The sequence below is a fragment of the Lagopus muta genome, chromosome 5 (assembly GCF_023343835.1).
Source record: "Lagopus muta isolate bLagMut1 chromosome 5, bLagMut1 primary, whole genome shotgun sequence".
Classification (NCBI taxonomy): Eukaryota; Metazoa; Chordata; class Aves; order Galliformes; family Phasianidae; genus Lagopus; species Lagopus muta.
The window spans coordinates 18,344,083-18,356,246 of NC_064437.1; the positions used below are offsets into that span (position 1 = coordinate 18,344,083).

At 36.8% G+C, this 12,164-nt stretch overlaps 1 protein-coding gene and 1 long non-coding RNA gene across 7 annotated transcripts in view; one reads left to right on the top strand and one right to left on the bottom strand.

Moving 5' to 3' along the window:
* Positions 1-12,164, top strand: part of LOC125693470 (uncharacterized) — a 151,742-nt gene that overhangs the window by 100,087 nt on the left and 39,491 nt on the right. The window lies entirely within an intron of this gene.
* The window catches only part of OLFM3 (olfactomedin 3), a 52,040-nt gene that overhangs the window by 13,202 nt on the left and 26,674 nt on the right, over positions 1-12,164 (bottom strand). For 2 of the 5 annotated variants that reach the window (XM_048945469.1, XM_048945470.1), the window contains exons 2-3: positions 2,810-2,956; positions 882-1,037 (exon numbers count right to left, since the gene is read on the bottom strand). In XM_048945469.1, the coding sequence (XP_048801426.1) occupies positions 882-1,037; positions 2,810-2,956 (303 nt within the window). Of the gene's footprint in view, positions 1-881; positions 1,038-2,809; positions 2,957-4,385; positions 6,823-7,201; positions 10,448-12,164 lie in introns of those variants that run through there. The other 3 variants (XM_048945474.1, XM_048945472.1, XM_048945471.1) reach the window with 3 other exon arrangements.

Here is a 12,164-nt window from a genome sequence, read left to right on the forward strand (position 1 = left end):
GATATTCAGTATATCTGAAAAGGAAATTATGTAATTATTTACCTCATTGATTAGAAAACTAAGTCCGTTTTGTTTCACAAATACTTAAATATATATATATATACTTGGTTAAGAATAGTATAGTATGCAGAATGTTTTTTCTAGATTCTGTCTTGCAGACCAGAAGTATCCATTTATTACACCTGGTATTTGTAGAGCATATTTTCTATTTTTTTCCTTAAGAGTGCTTTAGATAGCTTATTTCAAAGTATACAATGAAATTTTGTGAACTTTCTACTCAGGAAAAGATTGGCTCATGTGGGTTGTTTTTTTTTTTTTTTTTTTTTTTTTGTCATTACAATTCTCTGGAAGTCTTTCTTGAATCACACAGGTGTGACTATGGATGATTGCCCTCCTCTCCTCTCCCAAGTTCAAAATAGCAAACCTTTAGATATGAAATTAGATCTTAACTGTACTGGATAAAAATTACAACAACTGATTTATTATCGGCTTTCTTTTTTTCAGCTGCAATAAATATCAGGTAACAGAAAAAGTACAGAACTCTCTACTTATTTGATATTATTTTCTTTGGATCTTTACATTTATCACTGTATCTTGAACAATAATTTTTCAGTATGACATGCACGTTGGTACAGAAAAAAACAGGGTTCAGTTTCTAGGGACATTTTTCTAATGTTTTAATAATTAATAGTTTCTTCCTAGAACAACTAAATTGAACAGAGCAAAAGATTATCATCATGAAGGAAACTTCATTATTCTTTTCTTTTTTTAATGTTGCTCTTGTATGAGCATTTCAAGCTGAGATCTTAGCAGTCCATGCATTGCTGCTTAGTACATTGCTTCCAGCAGGCTTTCAAAGTTATTGTTAAAATAAAACCTACTTGAAAATGCTTTGTCATTAGTGTCTTCCGATCATCTTCAATTTGCCGAAACTTGGCCTTCAGCCCTTTCATTTGTGTTTCCATTTTTAAAACATACTGGAAATCCCTCTGAGTCCGTAGATTTAAAACTTCAATAGATTGGGACATATTCTGAACCTGTTAAAGAAGAACACTCTCTAAATGCACTTTTTGTTGCTTTACTTTTTATTCCTGGTTAAGTAGTTAAATGTCAGGCAATAAAATGTGCTTATAGCAAGGCTTTAGTTATGAGTCATTTATACCACAGTATGAGTTTTAAATTTCATAACGTGACAGTACCAACTTTGGGAAACAGGGCTAACAGAGGGCTAGCAGGAGTAAGATCTTAGAGCCATTATGGATTTTGATAGTTTCTTTGAGGTGGGGGGGGAAGAGCCTCTCAGCTCCACTTTTGATGGTCTGGAAAATTGCTGTTAAGCATGGGAGTCTATTTTGTCTTCTGTGATAGGCGCTGACTGTTCTTCGCTATGTTCTGTGTAGCATGTGTTTTCTTCCAGGCCCTTGAAGAGGGACAGGACTAAAATTTGGACAGGTTTGCTGAGTGATGTTTAGCTAGTAGGTGTTGGTAGAATAATTCAGTAGAAGGAAACCATGGCATTGTAAGCTGGGATGCACTTATTGTTAAATTGGTGTTTGCTTATGATTTTATAAATGGGCATAAGATTAGAAATGTTAGCCAATTGTTCTAATGGTAGAAAAACTTTTTAATAGATGAGAAGAAGTGAAAGTACAGGCAACTTTTGTATGTAGGACAACTTTGTAGCTATTGCTGGCACTTCCACTATAGTAAGGCAAGAACTTTCATCTACAGTAAATTTATATTTTAACACCACTTATTAAGAAAGCAATGCTTTTGCCAGTTTTAGAAATAACATATATTTCAACTTCAGTTATTCTTTTTTAGCAAGTATTCTGTTTCCTTCCCCGTTTCAACTTTCCTCTGAGAAAGGGAGTTGTTAAGTTTTGAAATATTTCTAAAATCTGCATGTTATGTTATGGGCTCAGTCAAAACCTGAAATTAAGTTTCCACTGAAGTTCACAGAGGCTTATGGAGAACAAATCTGCAGGATCTGCTTTTACATTAATACTGACATGATTTTTTTAGCTGGAACAATACTGAAAAAATACGATATGCTAAAAATACATTTTTTCTGTCTATTTTGTATGTTGCTTTCTGCTGCTGCTGTTCAACTTTTCTATCTCATATCTCCTACTCTGAGGTTATGCACTACAATCACTATTGACTTAACTATGCAGAGAATGCAGGGCAATAATTTGTGTTTTCATGGTTGCAGCATTTTCTTCTTTTTTTTTTTTTTTTTGGTACAACATAACACTGTACTAGTTTTAGTATAGACAACAGTGGTTGGTACTGGGAGTAGATCTTGGGTTTTTGGGCAAAATTTGCGTAACCAGAGAAAAAAGTAGATAGTAAGTGAGAAAATAAGTAAAAGCAAATTAGCATATTTCTCTTTTGTATGGTCTGCTTTGATCATGCTGTCCTGCCTGCATTTCATTATTAGTTGATGTGAGGCAAGGAATGACCTTCAAAAGATATATAATTGAAGCAGAAGCTGTAGTTCAAACCCTCCAACAACTAGGTAGTTTGAGGTGGGATTTGTAATATTCAACATAGGGAAAATCAGTCCTGACTATGTGTAAGGGAAACTTTTGGGAGGAATGAATAAGAGAAGATGCAACTTCAGTTTGCTAGGCAAGTGGCTTGGGTTGGCAAAGGTATGCTACAACGACAACAAAAATTTGGGAAGGTGCTGAAAACACTGATAGGAGACATACCCTGAAGAAATAGTTTTGTTAGGTCACAGAAAGAAGTGGATTTTTGTGGGAAATGTATTGAGCACAAGAAGGAGTTCATTGGACAGACTTACCTTCTCTAGCAGCTGTCTAAGTTGCCTGCTCTTGGCATCTCTTGAGCACAGGTTTTGTTCAGGTGCAACAACTGTACAAATGCAGCGGCCATCAGGATCCTGGGCTGAACTATAAACTTGCCACCCTTCCTTGGGGCTAATTTGAGTCTGTAACACACAATAGTAATAATACAAATGAAGGGAGCTGAACTGATTCTGTTGTTTGAAAACACTACCTATTTTGGTTTACTTTTGTATTATATGTTTGCAGCGAGATTCCTCCTAGTCATTGCTCGTTATTCTCTTAACTATTTATACTGGTGATTTTGTTCAGATTCGTAATACATCTTTAGCAGTGTGCTGTGAGCATTGTTTCCAGTGATGAGAACAGTTTCCTGCTTGGGATTCAGTGCAAGCTGGTTGATTTAATTCTTTGCAGAGCAATGTTTCGGTTTTTCATTAACAGAGAGCAAGTATGTCCTTTCAGCCTGAATGACTTTTACTTTAGACTAATGGAAACAACAAAGTCAGAAAAGAACAAATATAAAATCCCAAAGAGAGAGTGCAGTATATGTGACTTATGCAATAGGAAGATGGTTTGGACATGATTCTGGATGGGGGTTAGCAAGCTTGCTCTTCAAGATGCAGCACAGAAAACTGTTCTCCATTGACTTCAGCTGTACTCACACTGAAGGGAGAAGGCTTGCTGCAGGGCAGTGCTGAGAAGTGCCAGGTTAGTTTAGATGGAGGGAAGTGATGGCAGATATGGCATAACGCAGTTAAGACACTGAACTGTGGTTCACTAGGACAGAACAGTTCTGGAAATTCCTAGCATTCCTTTAAAATGCCTTTGAAGCTTTGGTGGCACTTTGTGAAAATGGTATCTGTCTGTTTAATGGAAAGTATGGAGGTCTTAGAGTGTTGGAATGGGACTATGTAATTACATGAATGAACTCAGGTGAGGGAATGAAGAGTAATGAACACCAGAAATATTTTTCTTTTCTCAATCTGTAATTTAAAATTAATATGAAGTGTTATTTTTTCCTAATAATACAGTATTAACTGAATTTCAAAGTACAGTTGCTAATGGATAGCACTGAAATATTTCTGGATGTAGTTGAAATCAATTACTAATTATACTATAAAATTGCACTAATTGTCAGCATGGAGAGTGATTGTTAAAACCAGCAAGCTTCTATTGATGTAAGTTGCATAACTTCTCATCTCAGAAAACATGCAGTGTCTCTGTAGACTGTAATTAGTAGGGAAGTTAGCATTACTTTTCCGGGAATCAATTTGGTGTTAGCAGGCAAACTTTTTTCCTTACAATGACTCCTCTGAGGAAGCCAGTGAAGATGGAAGTGATCTCTTCTACTGTGGAATTTAGTGAAAAATTCAGAGTTGTGATGTTCCTCTGTTTTGCAAGGAAAAGGAAGGCATACATAGATGACTGTAAATAGGGGACAGCTAAACTTGCCTTAGAATTTGCTAGAAAGGCATATCCAGTGCTAAATGGTTTCACTTCTATGATGTACTTAATTTTTAGGGCAAAAGGAATTTAATTATACATGTATACAAAAATAAGAATCAAACTTACAGCTGGAGAAGTAGTTTAATTTGGTTTTGAGCAGATACTAAAACTGCAGGCTGGAACAGCTGAAGCCCATCAAAGCTGGTAACCCTTGCAAAGTGTAAGCTCTGTTCACTCCACAAGTTTTTATGTTTCTGTGTAGAACTGATGCCCAGACAGCATGGCCACGCAGGAGCAAGCTTTTGCTGAAGTTCAGGAACCTAGAGCTTGTGATAAGTCCTATAGGACAGGAATACTCGGTATGATTTGTGCACAGATTGTATATTTGTGATATCTATGTTAAAATCTATATTTAGATTTTAGTGCATTCAGTTTAGTACATCAGTGAATGAGTTCTGTACACAGGAGAATGGATGAGGCAGCACCATCGTACACAGTCTATAGTGAGGCAGTTATAGTCCAGGCTGTGTTGTCAGTAGAACTTAATGGTTCTAATGATGTAATATGTCTGTGTATGGTCTAAGAAAAAATAGATTATTGATCAACTCAACCTAATTGTGATTTGATTAAAAAAAAAAAAAATCTCACAAGAAAAGACCTTCAGGCACAGTATGAGTGTGCTGTGATGGAATAGCTATGCAGAAATGAGTTGCTGAAGTCACACCCCCAGTATAGGCTGCAGTTCTTTCTGGTAGTCTGTATTTACCTGTATTTATCCCATTAGGGTTCCTTTGTTAAGTAGGATGGATTGTTATTTTTTCTTGGCTTTGCCCTTTAAGTCCTGTCTTAAGCAGAAACTGCTGTGGGGGAAAATCTAGCAGGCATCAAAACCTGAGGAGAGCTACTGAATCTACTCTTCAGATGCAGACTTACTGCTGACAGGCCTTAGAAAACAAATGAGGAAAGAGACAAAAACTGGCAAACAGCAGCAATGATAATAAATCATACTAGTTCTTGGAAACTGGGAGAAAACAGAGGCATCTCCTCCAAGACTGCATTAATCTGGTTTGGCAGGCTGCTGTGCGATGCAGTCGCTTCACTTAACTCAAAAAGTTGTACTTTTTTTCACTTGCAATTGTAGATATTCTTATAGGAGCCTCCACTATTACTAGTGACAGGACAAATCGCAACATGTGTACTTCGTATCATTGCTTAGATATAGACAGTATTTGTCCATTTGTCCCGTGACTTCAGTCCAGGGACAGAGTCACTGCTGGTGAGGAGGCCTTTTGCCCTGACTCACCTTGTTGTTCCAGTTGAGAGGAGGAGACAATGTTAGTGAGGAGGTTTTACTTTGTTTTCCCGACATTTCTGAGCTGCATGTATCCTAGAAGAAAACTTCTGGAGCACTGCTTACGCTGCTCTGATCACTGGGGAAGCTGACAGTGGATGACAGCAGCTTGGTGATGCAGCAGTTAGTGATGACTACAGCACTGTCAAACATCTGGGGCATAAAGTCTGTCAATCAACAGCTGAAGTTAAGGAAAAGCCTGAGATGCTTGGTTTTATGCCAAAACCCCACCAGACTGAAGATGGTATTTTTTCCATTTGGCAGATGATGCCAACCTCAGATAATAAGGATTCTATGGTTGTGTCCCTGGATCTTAGGGCACTCGTGCTAGCTCTCTTGAAACACTCTACTTAATGAGTGCAAATTGCATCACTGAAATAACACTTATGAGGCCTTTGTGTAATTTGTGTTTTTTTGGAGTGAAGGGAAGCACAAAGTCACACTACTTTGAATCTGAATATGTAAACATATATAATGATAGATGTGTGTGTCTATAACTATTTATGCCTATATTATATAGTAACTAGGGTGAAACTCTCAGCTACTCAGTTGCAGCTTTAAACTTGGATTTAAATTAGGGAACCTTATTTCTTGTTATATCATATTGCCACCTGCACTCTAGTTCACTGGACATAAGATACATTGAAAGAAAATAAAATGGAATTTTTCCTCATCTGCTCAGCTTTGTGCTGCTCTAAAACTTAACAGAATTCTTTCTTACAGCATAATTAAGTTTTAAGTAGCAGCATTTAAAGCCCAAATGTAGTGACTTCCTGCAGTAATGCTTTTCCTGCATACATATATTCAATTAAACATTGATTAGTAAATACATCATTTTTTTTACAGCTGAAAAATAAAAGTCTGAGCATAGCAATCTTCTGTACAAATAGTGAAATTTACATTTTACATAACACACTTATATAAACATCTGATTGCAGTTAACATATAGCGGTTCACTAAACATTTGGAAAAATTATGTTTTACTTCAACTTATGAATACCAGCATGGTGTTCCTTGTTGTCCAATTAAGTGCTTGCTATTTACAATTTTCATGAATAGCTAATCACAGGTTTTCTGTATGTGGTCTTCAACAGATGCTGCTATATAAGATCATCAGCCATACAAACTGCTATTTGTGTCATTTGTTACTTGCCTTTCTAATTTTCTGATACCCAGCCTCTTAGTACTAATTCTATTTTGTTTCTAACAGCTACTTATTTGTTTTACTGTGTTCCTATAAGGAAAAATGTATAGCAGACAAAAATTAACAAGAAATCTACTGCCTGAAATCTGTTCTCTTTAATAATGCACTACATTTTTCTGGAGCAGTAAACAAAGGAAAAAAGTCTAGGCAAATAAATTGATGCTGCTGTACTATTTTTAGCATTTCACCCTCAAGATGAAAACATTTTTTTCATAAATATTTAAGGATGTTACTTGATATCTTCTTGTCCATAGTAAGACCACAACATGCTCACCAAGTTATGATGCCCAAAGAGTAGCATGCATTAAGTGATGATAGGAAGGTTAGTATTAAAAAGATTTACAAAGAGGCAACAGAGTAAAGCTTTTGCTAGCACTTAAATTCTACTTCAGCATTAAGATGGCTTGCAACACATCATAGCTACTTACTAGAGTATCTGAAGTGGGTAGTCTGGTGGTATTTAGTCCTACCAGAGATGGGAGAATTTGGGACATCCAGTTAGAGATCATTGCCATGGTGCTAAGAACAGCACCAAGCTTCAGCAGTGGAGGACTCATTGCTGTGGAGCTAATGAGTTTTCATAGTGACTGATTATCATTCCGATGCAGGCTGGCAGTGAGAGGCGGGACTGCAGCACACAGCAGCCACAGAGTGAATGGAGAGCGAGGAACTCAGATTGAATCATCCATTAAAAACTCAGATCCTTATTTGCTCTCACTAACAAATACTCTATGACTATTTATTTAGAACTTTTGACTACAATACTGATCTTATGCTGTCCCTTTAATAGTCATTATTGTTTTCAGTGGGAGATGTGATGGGTGAATTACCTCTTTATAAGTGCTAGAAAATCAATTAGCACTTAATTGGTTTAGTCCTCACAGAACTGTAAGTATCCCTATCTGGAATTGGAAAGTATAATCACAAAGCCAAGCAGAAATAGTCCCCAGCTCCCTATTACTCCTGTGGCAGAAATATGCTCAGGAATGTTTCAGAATCTGATATAGGAACTATACAGGTTCCAGACAGAAGAATGGGGAGAGCTGTCTGCCTGCAAATGGAACCACAAAAGTATTCTCAGAAACCTTTCCAAATATTCCTTGATTTCTTGATCTCACGTAAATTACAAACATTCAGTGACTTTATAATTTGAAAAGATCGTTACTAAGATAATTGTTGCTCGTAAAAGAGTACTGAAGTAGTACAAGTTCATATTGTTCAGTGTTTCTGTTAGTGTATGTGCTACTCTAATGAGAATCATTGCGTTGGCAGGCTCCATATGTCTCCACTGCCATTTGGGTAGGAACAGAAAACAAACTGTGGGTTGCTCCTATAGCATTTGGAGGATTCTTTTGGCTCTTATCTGCTGTTAAATCTGTTCTTCTCTAGTGCTGTAGAGTGATCTCCACTGTCAGTAGCAATGTATCTTTTTTAGAAACTTAGTAACTGTAGGGAAAGAAAAGCACAGAGAAAAGGAGTGCAGAAATTCTATATCATTGTACTGTTGGGGTAGTTACAGGTTTTTTCTTTTAAAGAATTGTTTTAAAAAGAAGAAACACTGAACAAGGATTTATAATGGCAGTTATTTTGGATGAACTTGCTTGAAAATTTGCAGAGACAGAATGCTGTATTTGTTCCCAGAAGTAACCATGGATTTGGTATGTTTCTGAATTTGGACTGTCTGCACAAAAGAAACCCATAGTGAAACTGAAAGGGTTGCCTTTTCCTAAGAAAGTGCAGTCACAAATGCATTTATTAAACTTACTATAGTCCTGCAAAAACTTTTACTGATCCTCAGAGCTTGTGCACCAAATGTAGGTTAAACTTTCCCAACATTCATTCAGAACTACTTCATTACAGTTATTTATCGAAAACGTACGGAAAATTACGTTTTAGAAAAAGAAATAGAAAATCACATTGGAGACTGCCATGTAATTTTATAAGGGATCCTCAAGCATAGAGATTTGGTAACAGAATACACAGTGAAATTCTGTTTCCCAAAATGTAATATTTTCTGGGTAGACATTTAGCAGGTGAGCTGTTAAGTGTTTTATATACTCAAAAAACCACAGTTCACTGAAGAGCTACATTTGAAATCTGAAAACATTAGTTTATTTGCTTTTTATACAAATGCTGCACAGAAAAATAAGATTTTTTTTTTTGCTAGCATCCCTAAATAAATACAGACATGACAAAAATCAGTTTACTCACTGAACTGAAAACCTGCTTATTTGTGATTGATGGTATTGCTCCTAGATACATCTTTAAAGATAGTGTAGCAAGAGATGTTCCTCCATGTTTCTTGACAGCTTCTAATTACAGATTACCATACAAGTGGTATCTGGATTCCCATGGTGCTGAAGATCTGCTACAAGTGCATAAGGGCTTTAAAGCACTTTTGCACTGCAGTGCAGTGACGCAATTGCAGATTGGAGAGAGAGATGTGAGCCTGCTAAAGCAACTTAGCCTGAGAATTGGTGTTAGGGTAGCTTACATTAAAAAGCTGCAAAAATGCCTTTCTAGGACCTTAAATATTTGGTGACTTTGTCTTATACTACTGCAAATTGATAACATTGTTATCACAGCTCAGGTGTGATAAACTTGATACAATAAAAAGTAGCTACCATCAGTGTTAGAAATATCAGCAAGGCAAATGTCCTGAAAGTCATCAATAGGTGAACGCACATAAATGCATGAACAAGTTTAACTATCTCCTAGCTGGAGGAGAAGAAACAGTGATAGTAAGAAAGAGAAATAGAGAAGGTCAGGAGTGGTAATTTAACCCTCATGTCAGCTCAGAACTGTGTGCTTAAAAAAGAAAAAAGCTTACTCCAAAATAGTTCATAGAATTCAAAATCATGTTCTTGGGTAAATGCTACAAAAAAATAGTTTTATTTGGTAGGAAAATATATTAATTTCAACATAAATACTCAGCCTGAAACGTTGCATTTTAGGCAGAAAGATCAAAGTGTTTGTACACTCGTGTCTCAGATATCTTAAATAGCTTCCTTTGAAGAAGAGCAAAATCAGTAACCCTAAACCTCAGTAAGTTAGTACTTTGACAAGTTAGGTTGACAGAGTAAGCTCTTGTGCAGACATCAAAGTTTCCCTTCGTACTGTGGTCTTCTGTAGGGTTTAGTTTCTTCATCTTCACATCATATATTCCAGTGGTGACTCCGTAGTAGGCTGAATTCAGAGATGTGTTACTACAGTAGTCTTGTTCCTGGGCACTGCTGGTTTTTCAGGTAAGATGAATGTGTATATAAGCCAAAGTTCTCAGAATCTGAACAGCAATTAAAATTCTTGGTCCACCTTCAGCACTGTGGAAGTGCCTTTGCCCTTTCTATTCGATTCCAGTTCTCTGAATTCAGAAAGCTTGAGAAGTGGCAAGCCGTTTCATCTAACACTACATTTTTGTTTAAGACAAACCTCTGGCTTTGCAATGTCACTTGAGTGGTAATAGCCAGGTTCTTTAAGCAGATGGAGAGGCAAGTGTCCTTCCAAGATTATGTTCTTTCACCAGCCTCATCTTTGTGACATATCACAGTCAGGCATCTCCACTGATGGTACGTGTGTCAAGAGAAGGCTTACTATAAGACTATTCTATCCTTGTCCATGCTTTCAAGGTGACATTCTTTCTGAAATGGCCTTGGTTATCCATTTTTTTTTTTTTTTTTTCTGGCTTCAGGATAACTCTTAACTCCCTTTGAATGAAGGAAGAAGTTCTTAGCATTTTCATGTAAGTGGGCATAGTTTATGATGTGAATTGCTGGAAACGAGGAGGAGGCTGAGCACAGTGCATTAGGAAAGTTGTCAGTTACCTGAAAGAGCTGGGCAACAAGTGCAAGGAGGACTAGTTGAAGTGAAAATATTTTTTTTCTGGTTGAATTCCTGCCATCTGAATTTTCAGTGACGTTTATATTTTACTCAGTATTATCTTAAAAGCTTTCCCCTCAGATGTGCAATATAAAAACGGTGCTAGAGGTAGAAAAAGAATTCAGTTTAATTACCCATCCCTGTTGTCTTGATTTCTCTGGGTGAGCTAGTTTATTCATGCTCACTTAAAAGAAAACAAAAACAAACAAACAAAAAACAACAACAAAGAGACATCTGCTCAGAGCTTGATGAAAAATTCTGCTGAGAGCCCTTTACCTCTCAGCGGAGGCTGATATTCCGCAGGCTTTGGAGAACCTCAGGGTGCCTTCTCTTGACATGAAGAGCAACAGAATAGGCCAGTGCAATGCCATATGCTCCCAGGCCTGGCATTGCTCAGATTTGAAATGATACTGCAATTTTTCTGTTCTTTTGTTATGGGGCTGCATATAAGGATTTACATATAATCCCTCCCTGTGATAATCCTTATGCTTAATGCTTTTGATCACTTGTAATTTTTTTTCCCATTTTCAAAATACGTATAATTCTATTCAGGGAGAGAGTAAACCTCAGTGCTATACATAGCTGAGGTAGCTGGCTTTTGCTTAGAGTAAATTTTAAGAGGAACTTGGTTCTCAGGTATTCAGATGCTGAAATTCACTGTGATGGTAGAAAATATAATCCTGGAGATGAGCTAGAGCCTTGAAAATCAGTGGATTTGCTGTAATTGAATAAAGTCAGTGTTTTGGGTGACTTTGAATGCAACTGTGTGTCAGAAAACGGAGGTGAGGTATTTACTGAGAACAGCAGCCCATCTACACACTGTGAAAGTGATCGGTTTAATTGAACTGTCATGAGGTTGGGCAGCCAGTACAGCCAGCACTTGCAGGGAATCAGGCCTGTTTTCTGAAAGTCAAGGATGAAGTGGCTAGGGGATCAAATGGCAAATGTTTAAAGCTCTGGTAATCCTGTGTTCTACAGGATTATCAACATTCAGAATATGAGAATAGTTTAACTGGAAAGAAGGACAGATATAAAGAAGGAATAGATATTTATATCCAATGTTAAAGTAACTAAAAAATGATGTGTACATGACAAGTTGTGGGTTAGTACTGTTCCAGTAAAGGTGGTCTGATTTGCCATTCTGCAATGTCAGAGATGTAACACAGAAGTAATTACAACAATCTAGCTTGCCAAGGTTTATCTTTTCTGGCATCAAATACATTACTGACTACAAAATCATTTTTAAATGCTCCAAGAGGGTTAAACCATGAAAGTAAAGACTATTAAGATGAAGCTGGGGAAAAAAAAAAGATATATTTTAGCCAATTTATCAAAGCACTGGTGTTGAAGCAATTAAATAGCAATAGGAAAGTGCCATCATCCATCACTGTTAACTTTGGAAATCAGTTTTAGATTTATAACTAGGATAAAATGATTTAAACTCTCTGTAAAAGAAGATCGTGTGACAGAAATA